The sequence below is a fragment of the Bombus pascuorum genome, chromosome 2 (genome assembly GCF_905332965.1).
Source record: "Bombus pascuorum chromosome 2, iyBomPasc1.1, whole genome shotgun sequence".
Lineage (NCBI taxonomy): Eukaryota > Metazoa > Arthropoda > Insecta > Hymenoptera > Apidae > Bombus > Bombus pascuorum.
The window spans coordinates 5,118,182-5,139,170 of NC_083489.1; the positions used below are offsets into that span (position 1 = coordinate 5,118,182).

Below are 20,989 nucleotides of genomic sequence, written 5' to 3' on the forward strand. Positions count from 1 at the left end.
CGAGTTGGTCTTCCGTTTCATCTTTGAAAAATGCTAAGATACTTTCCTTATAAATACTCTTAAATTAAAGAAAATTACTAATTTCGAATTAATAATAACAAAATTAGCGATAGATTTATCACAACTACGATCGACAAAGTAGATCTACTTTCTGGGCCGCCAGAATATACGCTCTTACGTTCGCGATTTATGCTACTCCTAGACCATATAAATATCGCCTACTCAATTTATAAACTTCGTTTATTCTAATATATAATCCAGTATATAACAAATTTTTAAATAAATGTCTCGCATTGGCAACGAACAAACTTTACAATACCCGAGAATTGTCAAAGTTCTAGGAACCACGTACTCAAACTTACACCTCAAAAAGAAAATACAAATATCAAGTTGTCCGAAAAGTATGCTTCTTTCGCAAACGTGTTTTTTATAACAATGCACCTTCATAGAAACGTGAAACCAAGTATGTGAAATGTTTATTTCAATAGAACAAAATGGATCGTACGTAATTCGACAAAATAATATAAAACAGAAAACGTTGTGCGTCTATTATTTGCTCATAAAAGGAAAGAAACTTTTCGGACAAGCTAATACATAGCGTGTGCAATCGTCTATATACTCTGGAATACGCTGGATAAACGTGATCGCATCATCGCGCAAGAAAGGACCTAACGACGTGCATTGTCCTTCTTACCAGTCTTACGATCCACGATCTATCGGAATTCTAGAAACCGCGTATTGCAGTATAATCTGCTCTCAAGTAAATGTTTCGCCATCATATAGTAAAAAGAACGTGACGATATAGTTGCTTACCTGAATAAGATCCGCGAGCTATGGAAATTCTAAAAACCGTGTACTTAGAACCGTAGACCGAAAAGGACTGTAGCGTTCGTCTACTCCTGGGACGTAGTTCTCTCGCAACAGGATTCCTTGGGACACGGCAATCGTGAAAACAGGTCTTGCAAGCTTTTATACCCCGTGGATTTTGCGTGTGTTCGAGGGTTCCATAGATCTGTGCACGCACGCGTCGCGATGTATGTAAGCATCAGGATTGAACAGTCCGAGTGGGAGGTGATGTTAAAGAAGACAAAAAGAGCAACGAACGTTCATGGAACTTCGTTAAAACTGGTAGCTATTAGAGACGAAATCTCGTCACGTATCGACTGTCAGGGAGCAGGAAGAAGAGCGAACCGAAGCTACGCTACGCGACCTTCCTTGAATCGAACCGAGTCTATTATTAATTCTAATCCATTCGAGCAACCAGACTCTATAGATTTTCCCAATCTATTCGAAACAATGGCTTCTGTTGGGCTTTTCGTTGTTTCCTGCAGATTTCCTACTTCGGTTCTCTAAATTGAATCGAGAAAGACGCAGGTAGATTGCAGCATCGCCGTTGGTTTGGGGTTACGAGCTTGCTTGAATCTTACAATAGATTTCCTTTCCTTCCTTTTTATATTTTTATACTCTTACGCGAGTGTAATTTTAACAAGAATAGGGGAATGACTTTGGAAGTAGCGTTTCACAGTGTCGTCATTGTGAATTTGGCGTTGACCGCCTGGAACTTCCATGGAATTAATTTCCTATATTAAAGAAGCAGAGAGTTCAGTTAAAAATTCCACCTTATTTTTATGAAGAGTTTTATACGTATGTGATACGTGGAATTTGAACAATGTTGTTGATGTATTAAAAAAAATGTATCAAAGGTTTTAAGATACCTGGTTGAAATAGAAGTAACAAACGTGAAAAAGTAAATTAATAAAATGTGAGTAATAATTAAAGAACGAGGAAAGTGAATTACGGTGTTGAAACAAGAATCCAAGTCCTTAAAGACTCTTCATCTTATTCGCCAAGAGAATGTAAAACGCATTATAAAACGAATTTTATGTTTCCACGTAGGAATATTTAAAGAATTTAATTTACTCGTTCATACATATATAGTAAGTAGTGTAGTTCGATTATTACGCTGACAGTGAATGAAAAATACATAAAGAAATACCTAAAGAAAGAGATGCAATCGTTGACGAATACGATGATTTACGTTCCACATACGGAAACGTCGCGTAAAAATAGGAAGAAGACGCTTCTTTTATCAATAAGCGAAAGAAGATATACAGGGTGCGCCGTTAGAATTCGGACAGAATTCAATTTGTAGTTCCCACCATATTAGAATTCAGATGTTTGTGCTGATTGACTCTGAAGTTAGTTAAATATGTCAATAAGTCTTCTATAACCTCAAAATGACAGAACTCGTTAAGCAAAACCCGGAATACGATAGAAGAGCGGCGATTATAGAAAGTCTTCGCGCCGGGAGAACGCCGGTCGAAATTATAAAATTCTTTAGCTACCCAAGATCGACGGTATACGACATTGCTAAGAGATACGCAGCCTCAGAGTGGTTCGAGAAGGGTTCTCCTTCTCCGGCGAGAAAAGTTCAGCGTTGTCTCAAGTGAGGGCGACGTCATGCCTCCGCACTTCTTCCAAAAAGGCGAAAGAATCACAAAGGAGGTTTATTTGGAGGTCCTGAAGACAGTAATAAAGCCGTGGATGGAAATTACGGCTTCTGGAAGGCCGTATTTATTTCAACAAGATGGCGCACCTGCTCACACAAGTCATCTTGTTCAAAATTGGCTCTCTGACAATGTGGACATGTTTTGGTCGAAAGATTTCTGGCCTCCTAACAGTCCCGACCTAAACCCATTGGACTATTACGTGTGGGGCGTTATCGAGAGACAAACTAATAAATGCAGGCACCCCAACGTCAACTCCCTACGAGCTGCTATCGAGTCAGAATTCGCGACAATTAAACGCGACCAGTTGAAGTCAGCGTGCTCGCGCTTTAGAGCAAGAATAGAGCAGGTCATAGAGGCAGAGGGTGGTTACATAGAATAAAAGTTCTCAGCAAGGACCCTTTAAATGAGATATAACAACATTTTCATGTGTTTTTGTGTATTGACTTAAATAAACAACTTTCTGCACAAAACTTCTTTTGTCCGGATTCTAACGGCGCACCCTGTATAGATTATCGTACGATTTTCTTTTTATATTAACAGTAATCTTTTGATATGTTTTAATTAGTATAATTTCAAATCGATTTATATATTTTTATTATTTCGGCTTATCTTCTTTTCCATGTGGCGAGAAGATTCATTTCAAATTCCACGTGCGGTCGAGCATTTATTATGGTGTGTACTGTAAACTCTTAATTTCGTACAACGTCTCGCGCGATATTCTCTACGAGAATATAGAAAAATTTGACGAAAGCGAAAAAAGAAAAAGAAGAACGAGTGGTACGGAACGTGCATCTTGAACGATAATTTTCCACGATAAATATCGTCCACAGTTCAAAGTACACGTCTTTGTAATCGAACTCGTAGCCTTCAGTTTCGTAAGAAAATAGTTCGAACAGAAAGTGAAGATCATAAATATTTAAAGCACCCCTGGAAACGTTTAGAATACAGATGCGTTTAAAGTTTGCGAAGAAATACGTGCACAGGAGGATACCACGCGTTCCGATCTTCTACTATTTTATCAACGTTTGTCTGTTGTCGTTACGTGAAGTGATTTAATAAACGAGTCATTTCGACGTGAAAAATTATTCCGTGTAAATGCCAGATATGATAAACAAATATTCGAGCCATTACCGTGATACTTTATTAGATATCGTTACGTGTCTTTTATTTGAAAGAAAAGATAATTTACACATGGAAATAATACGTAGGAAACAAACGATTAACTGGTTTAATGTATTCTAGAAACTATCAAATTTTATAGGTATTTTAATACTTTAGTTGACTTGTGGCTGATTTGTTCGAATTTGATGCAGGGTATACAAATGAACGACGAGTTAGTAATTACTAGAAGAGGCACTTACCGTGTTTTTGTGGAATCGGTACATTATAAATTTAAATTACATAACGAAAGTATCTATTAACGTTACATACATGTACCATTCATGTACACTTACTGTTTGAATATCTTTGCTTTTATTAGCTTTGCCAGTTTAATTGATATCGATTTAGAAGAAGCTTGTTAATCTGACTCATAATTCAGAAATTAGAAAAATAATAAAATAATGTCTTTCCAAATTCATTTATTCACAATCTTGTAACTGAAACACACATTGTCGAAAATAAACAACTGTCCAAGCGATTACTCGATTAAATAGGATCAACAGTCAATAGGATCGACAGTCTCTTTTCTGCTTCTTCCTAGACGAGACTTTTAAGAGAAATTTCTTCTATATTTTTAACAAAGATATTATACGATAAACTGTTGGATAATTTTACTACGAAATTATATGTCATTATTTTAAGTACACCGGTGGGCGCTAACTAGTTAATTATACGGATGGTCATCGATGATGCACGTTACTTAACGATTTTATAGAATCATTAAAGAAAGATGAATGTCATTGACTAAAAAATATCGCAGTATAAATGATTATGTAACGCTGTAAAATAAAAAGCGTGCTATTCAACAGAACATTTGTGTTACAGCATAAAGTTAAGTATCATGACATTATTTGTGGTTTTCAGAGCAAAAACTATAAAATCCTCGTTATGGTCGATGTGTTAAGATAATATACTTTAGATAATTGTAGTGAATGACGAAAGAAACATATGAGAACAGTAGACGAACAAAGAAAGAAGCAGAACAATTCAACGAATTCGCTATATTTCAAGTTTCATATGGTTTTAATGAAATTGCTTGGAAACTTTTATGGCAATCTAACTGGCAACAAATATGTTGCAACAATGTACCATCCAGTGAACTAGATAGAGTTTTTATACAATTTTGCGAGTATATTCGTGATAGATCAGTTAAAAATATTGTAATTAATTTAACGAGCAAGAGTCATTTTAACAAACTTTTATAGCACACTTAAAAGGATTAATAAATGAAATCTGTAAATACATAAGTAAATATCAATCTTTTGGACTTTATAGCTTGTATTATTTTCGTGTCTCAGAGAAATTGCAATAGAAATATAAAATTCGACCGGTCTCAACCGTACGAAGCAATATTATTGAAATTAGATAGCTACATTTTCATCACCAAATAAATCTGTCGCTATCTTTAATTTTCATATCAGAATATATAACTAGCGTTTGAAAGCCATACAGGTGTCACTTGATGAAGTTGATCAAACTGATCAGTTCGACAAACAGGCTTCAACAGAACAATGGAAAATGAGAATTATTTAGATTTAGACTCGTTTGTAGCTTCTCAGTATCGTACAGGTAGACCACACATAATGTAATACACAGGTAGACAAATAAGTGAATTTGGCTAAATTTACCAATCGTGTGTTCCAAAAATTGTATGCAAGCATAAATTATTGCTTCTTTTATAGGAATATAAAGAGAATTAAACAGTGGAATAGTTCATTCGTAGTCAGACCCCGCATACATTTATTTACGCTGATATTTCGTACCTTGTATAAATATATTCACTTTCATGAATATATATATACAGTGAATACTATATACCAACCAGATATGACTATAAAATGTAAATATTAGGAAATATAAATCGAAGGAGAACCAATGCCTCGACCATACACCGATATGCATATCTCTGTTGCGTCGAAAAATATAAATGTTGCGAAATGATGAAACTATGCATTCGACTAATACAAATCTACCTATTGACTTAATTTCTCTAAGCAATTAAACGTTAAACCAATCAATTCTCGAGCCACGTATCGCTTCAACGACACCGCGCGTTTAAATATGAAGACAATTGAAGATCGCCGTATATTCAGCCAATTAAGAAGTTGCACGACCAAAACTAAGCCTAATAAACTGTCGTAAAACTAAAATCAAATAAAATATAGCAACCCATAGTGAAAATAGCGCAGCCTACGAGTACGTGCATCCAGTGATTTGACTCGGTTCGACAAGCATCCTCGAAGGTACTCGTCCGTCTAGAAATAAATTCTTGGTCGGCAGGCGGTATTTCTACGACCAATTTGAAATGTTCGTGACCAGGCAGGAGGGACGGTAGAGTCCTATCCTCGAGGTCGACGTACTTCCGCAAGTGGAAAAAATGCCACGTCGCGGAGGTGAGAACCACTGGATTGCAGCAGATCGCGGTTATTACGCTGTTACAAGGGTAGGCGAAAAGTTTCGAGTAAGCCTCGTTGCTCTCTCACGGTGGTTGTATGTATACCGCGTGTACACGTTGTACGTAAAGGGGAGAAAAAAGCTTATGTCCGATACGTTTGGACGGCGTCCAGTTAATTAAGTTCGTGCGTACGCCGCGCTCGAGATCGGATGCGGCGCATCGAAACATAGCCGAAGGGCTTCGAATACCGAAAGGGTCTGTGAATTATCTTCCGCCAACGATCGTTTCTCGTTTTTCTTGCGCGGTACGCTCGTGAGAATCGCTTTATAATCGCAGAGCGGAATGAATGAATCGCAAACGTTTCGAACCAGTCGGAGAAACAGATTTACGCGAGAATTACACAGGTTCCCGCGGGTTTTATGCTGATGGTCGTTCGACGTTGTTGAATGTAGTTGATAGTTTGGTGGATACGCTTTTCTCGTGTCGGTCAGCGTGTCAAAACGATAAGAGAATTTTAATTTGCTAATCGGATCTGTTATGTACAAACGTGTGCGATCGTGGAATGAAAAGTTTCTTTTTAGAAGCATTTAAATCGACATCACGTTCATATTGAAAAATAAAATCGGATTCCAGGTGTATAGTATGCTCGTAGAAATACTTGAAGATTCACTACAAACGCCTTTTATTACGAGATAATATATTTTGACGATCATTCGTTCTTAGTTTTTTGTTATTTTATTACATCGTTAAAGGGACGAGGATATTGAATCATTCAAGTTGCATTAAATATTTGTTGCGAACATGTTCGCAGTAAATTTTAACTTCTAACATCATCAGGGTAGTTGTATCTTTCGTAGTTTTACGAGTTGATAACACACGTATACGGGATCATGTAAATATTAGAACTTTTGTAGATAACTTTTATGAATATATTGTGTGTATTATAGGAAACATTTTGTAACTTTATGGACACTGTTATGCCTATATTGGTAAAGTTTGAAACAAATATTGAAATATACGTAGAAATTACAATATGTTTGGAGCAAGTATATCTTTCGTAGAGTAACAAAAGTACTTAAACGATCAATTAGCCATTATATTAATAAACCTCAATATTCAGTAAGACCATATTGAACATTTATTATATATATATTCTACAGTATACTAATGTTTTTGTTCGATATACATGTATGCAATAAATATCTTGCAATTTCTCTATACATTTTTAGATTTGTTTCAAATTGTACCAATGTGACCATGACAATTGTGTCTCATCGCGGTGCTAATGAAATTTCAAAATGTTTTGTATGATACATAAAATATGGACATAAAGATAAATGTTCAAATAATTTCATTAGTCATCGTTTATTACACTTGCATCGATATTCTTCAATATACTCGTTTATCAATTCGATTCGATGGCGTTTGCATAATTTATACGACCAATAATTTCACAGGTCGTTTATTCTATTATTTTTTAATCAGACGTGAGGAAACGCCATTCGCGTGAGTTAGGTAAATAAAAAGTGTTAATTATTTTCGATTAAAAACTGACTGTGAAAATTTGTAGGAACGCCGAAATACACGGTGAATCAATTTGGTTTTTGGTTCGACGAACGTCTTATTAAAGATTTTAACGTAGCGTGGAATCACCGCTGGTGGAATTAATTTTAATCACGTTTGTTCGTGACAGATATGGATGCGCGAAAATTATTACTTGTTGCTACTCGTTCTATAGTACGCTGCACGTGTGAGCTTCTGTAAATGATGGCAATGTTTTGTATAAAAAAATCACGAACAGAAAAGAAGAAAAAGAAATAGGAGAATATTGGAAAATTGGACAAATATTTTTGCAATTAATCGATTGCTACGATTCTGAAGGACTTTATATTATAATCTACAATTCGAAGTAGCGAAAATTAACACGTTGACGATCGATAATTTTATAGAAATTCTATAATAAAATAGAATGTCACAAGCTTTTTGCAATTAATCCAGATATGCCTGAATTTTCAACGTTGTGTCGTATTTTAAAATAATTTCTTCTTGTTTTCCTTTTACTTGGGTGCAAAATGGAACGTATTAATTAAACGTTTATTAATGTCCAATCATTTCAAAGAATATGGCGTTATGTGGACAGTGGTGCAAGAATTACGAGATATAATAAAATTATATCGCAATCATCCTTGTAGAAGAATAACGAGCATATCTGGTTTAAGGCAAAAACAAGAATATTTAGAGTTTTCTATGAAATATCTTGCCTTGCATCACTTGCTACCATTAATTCGAATAAATATAAAGGATTCTTGCTTTCTCCATCCCTATTTTCTCTTCTGTCATTAGTAATTGACTAGGTTGCTTCTGGCATACGTAATATTACGCCAATTAATGTGTTAATCCTCTAAAATACTCCTAAAGATTAAAGAAATTAAAGAAAGTGGTTGAAGGAAGGAATTCAATTTTATCTAATCGCAAGAAGATTATGCTTTATCACTGCAACGGCAGACTGCACGCCTCAGTGCAGAGAGAAAATAAGCTCCACGAGCTGAATTGAATCATTGTAACGTATCCGTCATATCGTCCGGCTGTAGCTTTCTCCGATTTTTATTTACTTCGTGCATCACAAAACAATTGAAATGGAGAGAAATTCCAGATATTTGAAGAAAAGACAATTATGTTTCCATTTTGTAAACAAAAATTAAACACATTTAATTAATAGGGCTATCTGAATTTCACAAGCATAATGAAAAAGTTGTTAAAAATAATGACAATTATGTAAGTAACCAAATAAATTACTTTTAGCAAAATAATATTCACAGTCATTTTATGTTTATGGTAAAATTTAACAGATCTTTTATATTCGATATCTAGATTTATTAAATAAAATTTATGTTTGCAATATTTCTCTTCGCAGATTCCCAAGTTCATTTGCGTTACATTTTTAATATACATCATATAGTCCTTAATGATATTGCATAGTCGCGTTAAAATACTTATTAATTAGTTCGAAAAAGAATGGCTAATAGAGAAAATTTCCCAGCTTCAAAATTTTTCTCTGATTATTATATTTTATTATAAATTTGTATGAAACTATCAGCATCAGAGAAGATTACATACTTGGTTACGACGAGACACGTCAATATCTATGTAACATCTTGACAAGGGTCAACACGATTTTCCATCGTGTCGTCAATGTACAGGCGATTAGATCTTTCCATTTTTAATTTGCTAATAAACGTTCTTTAAGCTATCTGTCTACTAATTGGCTGTTTGTAGATTAATTATCGTTGACTTTATCCAATTACTTCCTACAGGATAAATTGGAAATTTTTACCCTCTTTCTACATAAGATATCCTGTTGTAATTCTTAATTAAATTTTAATGATGTGAATAACGAACATTTATGAATTAAACATAATTATCATTAAAATTCTGTACTTGTCTTTACAACGTTATGAAATTATTTAAAATCAAACTTTGTTTTCGTTGTTATATACGATACTTTACTTTCTAATAATAAGAATGTTTAATAAATAAACACAAAGTTTGGGTATCATAAAAATTGTATCATACAGTAAGACTTATTCTTTACGTAACTCTTTTTTTCTTGCTTCTATGAAAATCTTTAATTACAAAATTATATAACGTTGCATCACATTGCTTAAAATTATATTTCGCGCTTTCTTCAGTACTTTTCGATAAAGGAAAAATTGGGTAATTAAAATATAAGTGTCTTACGACTTGGTAAGGACAAAACGCAGCACCTTTCCCTTCTTTTGAAGTTTGGTTTCTCCAATCAAGATCTTTTTCTTTGGTATAATGATTAACGTGCGAAAGGATTGTACAAGTAATAACACAATAGAATGGCCAACTCTTCGATGGTTACAACACTTTTAAAGCATAGCTTATCTGAAATCGATCGTATTATCAGCACTTCGTGGTTATTAACCTCGAGATACCTTTTTCCAAACAATATTAGATTTATGATAATAGATATGTACATTTTGTGTATTTTCTCCGAGAAGATACGTTCAATACTGATTAAGGATATTTCCAGAAGGATGAAAAGAGGTTTGCTTCTAGAGAAAGACAAATGTGCAAGATGTCATAAATTTTTTAATCGCTAGACGATATGATTTTATACTTTCAAAGACTAATATTTAAGTGTCAAATGTTTTCTTAATGACAAAGAGTTATGCTATAATGAAAATACTTTTAAAGTTCTCGAAAGTTTCAATTGGATTATTATTTGACGATTTATTTATAATTCCTTTAATACAAACTTTTCCCTACTTTACGTTTTATGAACATAACTCGAACACTTTGTAACAGAATTTTCTAAACTTATCAACGTATTTTAGGAAATGAATTGTTCTTTTCTTAATTGAAATTGAAATTTTTCTAAAATTTGTAAATTAAACTTTCTTTGAATTTTCAAATTAACTAGCGATGTAAATAATGCAATATAAATGAGAAACTTTAACATAAAACAACAAATACAGGGGCAGATACACGTCTGTCTAGGAATTCTAAAGACTCTGACTAGGAATTTTTGTTCTTATCAGACCATTATCAAAATTAAAGTTCAATTAAAGTTCAGGTACTTACTCAGAAGCCTGGTACACGCGAAACTCACCTAATCAGCATCCTATCTCACTTCGAACGCTACTTGTAATTACCAAGTGTGTTTCAACAGAACGTCAAATTCCACCTAACTTTAGAGCGTTCTGAAACAATACCTTCCGGACGCATTATCATCGTCCAACTCTAAATATTATTCTCTTTCAAACAATAACAAAACTCCCCAAAATTTCCACGGGCCATTTCGAAGTAAACCATTAAATTTCCATTCAATGAGCATTTTAACAAATTCAAATAAACCACTGCAAGCTACACGCGTCCATTACGGTCGAATTATTAGATCGATCGGGAAGCTTTTGTCTTTTTTGTTCCTAGAAAGCAAAGGAACCAATTATCTTAATTGAACTTTATATAAATGGTACGTCAAACAGTATAGGACATGCAGAATAGCATAAAGATGTTTATAAACTTGTGAAAATACTAGTAAACGATACGAATAATCTGATAATAAAATTGAAAAATTCAATTGTGATGATATAAACGATGTACTAATATGAATATTCAAATGAACATAATATAACGTTATATTACATTGCATAATCAGGTATTTACCTAATAAAATAAAATACAGTGGCTACAAAAATTATTCGTACACCACTGTATTTATTTCCTGTAGCATTTGTATAACTAACTAATTAAGTCCAAATTCATTAAATTTCATACCAGTTAGTAACACCTTCGTACGACTACAAAAATTCGATGCTACTAAAATGAAACGTACTATGAAAAAAAAAAAAAAAAAAAAGAAAAGAAATTCTCTCGTTAGAAAATAAGGATACGTACAAATGCTTTTTATATCTATTGTAATACAAAATGAAAAAATCATTGCGAATAGCATCTAGCTGCCGGATCTTTCTGTGATCGAAGGCAAGTTCGGGGTCGAGCACCTTTTTGCACCGGCTATCTTCCAGGAAAGTGGCGCCTTTCTCGCGGCGAAAGAGGTCGGTGGAGAGGGCCACGGCGGCGGCGGCGGCGGCACAGCGAATGTGGAGTAGAATCGCATTACGAGCAGGCTGAGTAACGGAGCGGGCGCGGAGCAGAGCGTATCGCGTGTCGTCTCCTCGTTGACGAGCGGTGTTCTCGCGCGGAATATTCCTAGTGCTCGTCAGTCGCGTGCTGACCAGCCAGCCTACCGTGCGTACCGCTCGAAAGTCTTCTCGTTAATTCCGTCACCGAGTCAGCTGTCTCGTGTCCCAATTTCAAATTCATCACAGAAACTCTTCGCGATAATTGATACAACGATTCTCGATCTCATCCACGTGTCGATTCTATACGATAGAAATCGAGAATTTAGCATTCGATCGTAATATAACGTATAATATAAGCCTTGATATTATAATACAACGTAAAAATTATATATACGCACTATTAAGAAATTTACTTACGATTAGAAAGACGACAATCCGTATAGGTATATTTGAAGTGAAGTACTTGTCTGAATGGTCTAGTTGATCGATTATGAACGGTTAACGAGGACGAGGAACGCGTGTGCGAACGATCGATCGAATCGGCTCGTAGGGTGGCGTTGGAAGTTTCAGTGATCGATTGGAACGATAACGCGGCGTGGATCCGGCTAACCGGTCGAAGGGAGGAACGTACATGAGCTCGATCGACGTTCGTTGCTTCTTGATGAGTCGCGTTCGACCGTCTCGGATCTGAGGATCCGATCGACGTCGAAGGGCCCCGCATTGTACCCTCGATTGAACTTGGACAGGGTGGAGAGAAGAAACGGGCGCGTACACGATGCTGAACGACAACGCGTGGAAGCACAGGCGGGTGCCTGTCCCAAAGAGGTTAGTTTCATTCGGTTCATTCTAACCCTCTTGTTGTATTTCGTTCTGGTATTTCTTTGACAAATTATAATAGATCTACCGTGGAATGAGGTTATTTTATCTACGATACCTGTAATGTACTTTATCTAAGTATTTGTTTCAATAAAAGATTATATCACGTAGTACATTGTCGTTGGATTAAGCGGACGTTTATGGAAATTCATATTTTAATGGATCGGGGAAGTACCTAACCTAAATAGAGATTTGTTTTATTAGATTTTAAAAAACTTACCATATACTGTAAGAGGTACTTTGCGTTGGATATTTTGGATATTTTGACGTACGATGGGTGTTTTGTACATTGTAAATTTTCTACAAATGTGTAAATTTCTATAGTTCAATTGTGACAGTACATTTGTAATGTATAACGTTTCTTCTTAATACGATGTTATGGAAAATAATTCTTAATACGAAGTGATGGTTTTTGGTACAGGTGTCGCAGAGATAACCTCGTTCTTTCGTATTTTTAGATTTTCTGTATTTTATCAGAACACACTAGGTAGACTGTACATCAATTTCTTTGATTTCGTCGTAGTATATGTTACCTGCCATTTGACTCTATCGCGTATGTGTTTTAGCGCAACCTAAACATAACCTAATTGTGCTTTCTTATCGTTAAAAAAATTTGTTGTATAAAAAAATATGAAAGAATCAACGTTAACGCGCATATTATTTCAACTTTATGCTACAGTTCTTAAAATATTAAAAATTCTCTTATTCATTGAGACGAAGGAGCAATTAGAGCATGAAATTTCAAGGAATGTCGTTGCAGCGTTAATTTGTCTTTTGTGTCGAAAGTAGATAGACTAAAATATGATATCGTCTCGTATATCGATCTGTCGCAAAAATTACCCACTAAGTCATCTATGTATCATCGTACAGACTTTAGGTGTAAATTTTAGGACTCCTAATTTCATTTTTACCTAATTCTGTATACAGCATGCATATTCATAATTTTTTAAGGAATTTTTTCTTCTCTCTATTGTACTGTTGTGCCATTGAGTTAACCCTTTACGTTTCACTAAAAACCCTGCAGCGACATTGATATTGTGAAAATTGTTTATTTATTTTACTTTTGATTTATTTTTACCGATTATTCGGCGCATTTATAATATTAAAATTTGTATTGTAAAAATAAAATGGATAAATTATAACATATATATATATAAATAAAATGGATAAATTATAATATATATTATATATATATTATAATATTATTATATATATATATATATTAGACGAAATCAAAATTTTACAACTTAAGTTAAAATTCGAATAATTCTATCTTTATAAAGCATTGTTGGACGGTTAAATTTGTTCAAAGAACATAAGCTTCCTCAGTTTACTGATATATAGTGTCAGTCGTACAATTTTCCGTGTTTTATTGTTGAAACGGTAACTATGATTGCTCCCAAGTAATTCTATTTAACTGTTTGTCGCTCCAGGCGACTACTATGTCACTGAACATTTACCAGTAGACTGGCTGTGGTTCTTTATGTGATAATAAGTTTATTTAGTAAATGTCCTTTCTCATTATTTACGAGAAAGGCAATCAGTCTAAATCTAAAGTTTAGAGGAAAAATTATAAATATCTATTTAAAGGAAAAATAAAATTTCAGAATTTACCAAAATAATTCTGATAAATCGATAATCATGTTGAATGATGACCAAATAATATAATAATTTATTAATTTCATAGAGGATTTTATTATTTTTATACTCAAACTGTGACTTCCATCCTAAATTGCCAAGTCGCTGATAACTGATAAAATAAGTTTTTGATTCCTTATTTCTCAAAGTGTCCTTTTTTCTATCTATCAATTGTTAAAACAGTAAAATTCAATCGTTTAGTACAGCAATTCTTATATTCTCCAAAAGATTTCTTTATCGTTGTATCCAAGAAGTAACTTTCACTTCGGTTAATCGAAATAATCGATTGTCAATCCGTAAGCAACAGTTTTTATTCCCAAATGTTAAACTAGTAAACTTCCAACAATTCTATAATATAATTCTTTATTTTTATACGCGAAAGATAGCTATACTTATTAATTAAAATAATCGAGTTTCAGAAAAAAAAGTATTTCTATCCTTAGTCGATGATCTAGTGAAATTCCATCGATTCGAAAAAGCAGACTGTCACCATCGATCATACCACAACTTTTTCATTCCATAAAAATTTGTTTTCATTTTTGTACCCAGAAACAAGATAGCTTTCCCCTATCGAAATATTTTCGTAGAATTCGTATTTTATGATAATTTCATTACCTGCTAATACTCGCAATAACGTAATTCCCTTTCAATGCTATTAAAACTTGTTAGAAGACACAATTACCAAAAACGATACAAACCTCGAACGATCCAATTAGAAGATACTTTGCACTATCAATTACATCGTTTGCTACTTTGATCCTTCAATTGTCACTGTAACAGTCAGCGAAAAAACCTAGAAGCTCGACGACCATAACAAACAATAATCGAATGTTATCGTTCTTCGTCTAAAAGCGATAAACTACTTTACTTTTGCATTTCAAAGGTAATTTCCATCTCTAATTGTCGAGGCAATAAAACACTACGAATGGTAATAGCCCTACAATTATGACAAATCGTTATTAGGTGATGTAATCATGCAGTAAACCATTGAATATTCATCATAGTGATATCCCGGTGCGTTAGTACGCGTTTCGATTGAACTCTATCAGGAGCGAAGCGAGAAAACGGTTGATGAATCGTCGTTGGTCCGGGCACAAGGCGCGAGAGTCGAGATCTCGTGTCTCGAATCGATTTATCAGCCGGCATTCGACGCGTTAAAATACTTAACCCCGGAATACCCGGCGGGTTCAACAAACGAACACGAAACTTCTGTTAATAGATACCTGTGCCTTTTGCTATCACATCGGCCGGCCGAGCTAGATTTATAGTCCAAGATCAAGGTTTTCTCTATTTTTTCAACTAGCATGTGAATTATTAACAACTTTCGAATAGACCTCCGTCGTGATCTTTGGCTCAAAGATCTGATACAGAGAAAAAGAGAGAAAGGGAGAGAGAGGGAGAGAAACACGTTCAAGTAGTATATTGGTTGTTATCGAGAGGTTGATTGAGGTTCATTCGATTCTCCGATTTTTGCTATCGTACGTTAAAGTCTGACGAGATTCTTCTTTTCGTGTGTCTGTGATTGCGTACGTGTTCGGTTCGGTAGTAGCATCGAAGAAGTCGATTATTGTTAGGGGATTGATGCTCGTCTTCCGTTAGGTTTGGATCTTCTTAATAACAGATTTAATTTGGATTTTTTTAAACAGCAGATTCGATTTGGATTTTTTTTCAATATGAAACCCGGTACGAAGTACGAGGACAAGGCGAAAGATCAAATTTGAGACAAATCCATAGATTCAAAAGTAAATCAATACAAAAATTATTTTGCTCCAAATGTTACGCTAGTTTACGTCTTTCCTTGTCTTTAATATGATAAGTTCTAGAAAATGAAACGGAATTTCTTTTAAACCACTGGATTTTCAATCATATCACCTTAATACCATTTTACGTGGAACGAAGAAATGATTTTGCTCTGTGCTCTGTGAAAGGAATATATGCTCCGTTTAAAGAAATAGCGCAACTGCAAAATACACATGTATCATTGCACTCGTGAAAAAGATACAGTCGTGTAAACGTGTAGTCCTCCTTGAATCATTCATCTTTTGTCACCAATGTTATCCTCCAATTTCAACCAAACGAAAGAAATATAGCTTGTCCCATAAAAGTGCAACCTTCATGTTCACATTTCCCCTGTCTTTCGTACTATAAGTTTTACAACATTAAAGCTAAAATATCTTTTAGATTAATCATTGTTCCACCAAAGTACCTTGATACTTTCTTTCGTAAAGAATTATAAAATACGTCGAGTGGTATATACAAAATGTTATTTCCATTTAAAAAAGTTACATTGGCACTGAGATCTCTTTAACACTGGAGCTACCACACCAGTCAAATTGACTTTGTATAATTTTATTTTAAACTTTGTACATTGTACAATTTTATTTTAAAATTCCTACTGCATGTTATATTTTTCCCGCAATGATGTAATGACTTTCTAACTAAACGAATAATATGATAACTAAAAGAATAATATGATGAATTTCCAGTCAAAATAACTGGTAGATGTCAAAGTGTAAAAGGATCCTGCAATCCGCTTATCGAACCCCAATTAACGAGTTTACTCGTTTTGTACAACTTACCACACGTTTTGAAAATTTTTATTGTGTATCATTAAGTATGATGATATCAGTTATCAGGAAAATTCCTGATCGATCGCTGGGTCGCTAGATGCTAACACTAGAAATATCACACCAGTCAAAATGATTGGTTCTACAGTTTTATAAATGTGTCAACCCTCGTTTAGGGATCATGGTCCCAGACAGATCAGTAATACCAAACATGTACTACATAACATGGAATGTTTCTGTAAGAAAGTAATAAATCAATAAATATAAAAATACTCTATTATTTTCAATAGCTTCGTATTAATTATCGGTAGTTCTAGTGTTAAGCAAGGATATACAAGAAAATCGAAATATATTCTTAAGTTTTCCTCTAGTCTAGTCAAGTCAACTTTCATGCGAAATATCTCTTCGCATTTCTGATGTTTACAGAAACAAATGCGTACGTTTAACATACTGTACGTATATACACAAACTCCAATTAACCGAATGAGAACTCATAGGTGTTGGACAAAAATACGTGGACCCCTGTTATATTAACGACCTGGTTATACGAACCAATTTGTCTCCCGAAATGTTCGTATAAACGGTGTTCTACTGCGTAAATAATGAAAGAAAACAAAAGAAAAAAAAAAAAAAAGGAAGCAGAAGGATTTACGCATTCAACTCTTCCGACTTTCCAAAATTAATGGGAATAATTGGTCGACGATGCAACCGGAAGCATTCGAAACGAACATTGTTCCCACGAACGTCTATGGCTTAAACCTTCATCCATTACTCAACGGATTCGCGCAGGATAATTACTCGAACCGCGTTCACAAAGTTTCATTGAACGGGGAGAGACGGATCGAAGCATTCCTAAATGACGTTTAGATACATCACTTCGACGAGCACGACGGTGTAATGGATTAAAGGTTATCCAACAAGGTCTGCTGCAACTGTACCGAACAAATCGATCCATCACGTTGATTGGACGTCGGAATAATGCGAATTGTAGGAGAATCGTGAACGGCCGATTCGTTTGTGCATTTCGTCTTTTGTACATTCGCCATTATTTTCTTTTTCTTTTTTTCTTTTCGTGTACGCGCCACTACGGACACGAGACACACGATGACAACTTACTTCACGACGATTCTTCTCGTCGGCCTTTAACTTTTATGAATCCTAACGAAGAATATTTGAATCGCTTTGCTCTGTTGAGATAAGAGTCGGGTGAAAGAAAATATTAACTTTAACCCTTTAACCGCGCTGTCCCTTTAATTGGACATTTTTATTCGTCGAATGAAAAATTATAATAACTTTAATTGTATTGGATTTTTATTTCTCGCTTGTATACATACGGCATAATTCGTTTTTAACGCTAGAACTACCGATAGTTAACACAAAGCTATTTCTACCAAAACCAGTCAAAATGATCGGTCTTTACAAAATACGTAATAATAGAATATTCTTATATTTATTGATTTATTACTTTCTTACAGAAGCAATTCCATGTTATGTAGTACATTTTTGGTATTATTGATGATCCATCTGGGACCACGATTCCTAAACGAGGGTTGACACATTTATAAAATTGTAGAAGCAGTTGTTTTGACTGGTGTGATATTTCTAGTGTTAATAGAAACGTAACGATACAATAAAAAGTTGGAGTTTAAAGTTAGAGTTGGAATATGAAGATACGAAAGTACAAATTATGCTAATTAGACACCGTATGTAACACAATCGGAAGAATCTTTTAGCGTTGCTTGCAACAGAGGTTAACGCATTGTTTGGAGTTAACGCATTAACTACAAATTTCTATGTTACGAAAATATGAAAGTAAAAGTTGCGAAGATTAATTAGAAGAGTTTTTAGCGTTGGTTAGTTGAGAAAGATTTTGCGAGAATAATTATTTCAGTTGAAATTTGAGTTAGCCCCTGAGGCCTTAAAAGTTTGGTCTGTTGTTCTTTGCTCATTAAATAAATTTGTTATGTTGCGTAGCATTTAGCAAGTAAATTACGTACGTAAATGAAAATGAATTTCTAATGGTTATTAAATTGATTCGTGTGATTTTATCTATAATTGTAAAATTCTGATCGTAAAATGAAATTAAAAAATATTTTTACCTATCGTGTGGTAAATATTTAATTTCGTATGATATTGTAATTTATTTGATAGAGAGATGAAACCTCAAAAATAAATTGCAAAATCCGACGGACACGAAAAAGACACAACGTTTCAAGTTCATAAACAGCCTCATAAATAAAATGTAAGACAGCTCCTATAGTTTTCCTTATAGAAAAATATTACATCAGGGGCCTCGACATTCTACTTTTAACGTCTTTTCTTACCAATCTTTACGGTAATTTATGCAAGTCACTTCCAGCAAAATAACAGGCCTTGATCATTCTTCGAAACTGAAAGCCAAATAATCATCTTTACAAAATTACAACTAATTACGTTGCTTCATAATTTTCATAAGAATTACGTTTCTTTTTTAGATTTGTAAAACTGTGTCGCAAACAATGATAGTGAAAAATTTAGAGACAAAGTTCAGCGCATCTGTCTGACATACTATCACAAAATAAGATCCTCCAAAATGAACGATGAAAATAAATTATCATTGTAATCTGTAAAATTATATCGTGTCTATAAAATTTATTGTATTTATAATTCGGACATACAATTCAATAAATTCTCTAATAATTTCAATTGTATTAAAATACATATTCCATCGAGTCTTATAATGTAACTTCACAACTGTATATCGACAATGAAAAAATGAAAATTCCACGAACTTTGTGTGAAAGTTGTCTCAATAATTAACAGTGTATTGAAATGTTTCTGTATACCGATTGAACGTCCATCGAAGAATAGTTTACGAAGAATTTATAAAAACTTGCCTGGAATACTCGAGACAGGAGTGGAATTTCGCTAAAGTCATTTTGCTTGTCGTTGGGATTGTCGGTCTCGTTTAAAACGTTTAGTCTGTCTGACTGAATCTCACGAAAGGACTAACGTTTCCCGTAATTTTCTTTGGAACGTTCATTTCTAGCCGCTTTCAATTAGACAGATTGAGTTAATTGCTTTCAAAACACTACTATTAAGCCTCGATCACTGTTGCGATTTATCACGTTGAACGTCTACCGGTTCGTCTTTATTCCTTTTTATATACATTGGATCTTCCACTGATTCGAGGTAAAGTATAAGTAAGGTAAAGTAAAGTAGATCAGTGCAGTGACTTTTGGAACAAGTATTAGAACACTGTCTACATTCTTGCGAGAAATTAGGTTAATTGCAACCTTTCTGTTTTTCAACATGTTCTTCTGATACAAGTACATATTTCTCGGATAACTATCATTTTTTACGACCTCTAGAACATTTTATGTAGGAAATTCAGGATATTCTACGTAGCTAGGTGCGTCTTACATGTCATTTGGACGCCGTAGAAAACTGATGTTTTATCATTTTCTTTCCTCATTTCCTCGCAATAGTCTGTATAATGTTATTTAATTTAGAAGATGAAAGACCTAAGAAACTTCAGTCGTGTCTACATTCTATGTATTACATATTTGAAGTAAAAAGAAGGTAGTAAATAGAACATTTTAACTAAAACGATGCAAAAGTTTGAACAATGGATGTCGATAACTAGAAGAGGTGTGGCAATTACAAATTTTCTGTTGTCTTATTCCTATTGTCATAAAAATAAATTAAAACCCTCAAAATTGGTCGCAACATTTTGAAATTTGTCATAGCATTTACACTTCAATCTGCCAACAGATAGCATTTCCTAAAAACATTCGTATTGTTTTTAATAACAGGAAGCTGCTTTTAATAATCGAAATTCTACTCCATAATGAATATAATACGTTGTACTTATAAAATGATCGTATCATAGCGATATTATTCTGATAAATTAATTATTCTACGCTTACAACATCGAATTACATCCACGATAAAAAGGGTACTCAGTTAATTAAAAATTCGAGATACGATAGCTTTCCTTCTGACTTTAGTTTCACTTTATCGAATTGCACGTGAGTGTATAACGACGCTTCGCCAATTTTCGACGGAACAACAAATAAAACAAGTGTCGGAAAATTGACAAGAGGAGTAGAATTGTCCTCGTCGATAACCAGTCTAAAACGCAATTGTTTTAGATTCCTGATTTTAGCGCGTATAGAAAAGAATTACCTCGAAATTGACAGGAAAGAAGAACGGATCTAAGCTCTGAAAGAAATCTCTTCCAAAAGAAAATTT

At 34.1% G+C, this 20,989-nt stretch overlaps 2 protein-coding genes across 7 annotated transcripts in view; one reads left to right on the forward strand and one right to left on the reverse strand.

Annotated features, from left to right (window-relative positions):
• Positions 1–20,989, forward strand: part of LOC132904697 (heparan sulfate 2-O-sulfotransferase pipe) — a 125,415-nt gene that overhangs the window by 17,402 nt on the left and 87,024 nt on the right. The window contains exon 1 of one of the 3 annotated variants that reach the window (XM_060955400.1): positions 11,613–12,500. The exons of 1 other annotated variant lie outside the window; for it this stretch is intronic. In XM_060955400.1, the coding sequence (XP_060811383.1) occupies positions 12,451–12,500 (50 nt within the window). In that variant the 5' untranslated portion in view covers positions 11,613–12,450. Of the gene's footprint in view, positions 1–11,612; positions 12,501–20,989 lie in introns of those variants that run through there. One more of the 3 variants, XM_060955399.1, reaches the window with a different exon arrangement.
• The window catches only part of LOC132904692 (leucine-rich repeat-containing protein 15-like), a 108,314-nt gene that overhangs the window by 5,594 nt on the left and 81,731 nt on the right, over positions 1–20,989 (reverse strand). The window contains exon 1 of one of the 4 annotated variants that reach the window (XM_060955393.1): positions 9,805–9,947. The exons of 2 other annotated variants lie outside the window; for them this stretch is intronic. The gene's annotated coding sequence lies outside the window, so the exon portion shown is untranslated. Of the gene's footprint in view, positions 1–813; positions 1,557–9,804; positions 9,948–20,989 lie in introns of those variants that run through there. One more of the 4 variants, XM_060955390.1, reaches the window with a different exon arrangement.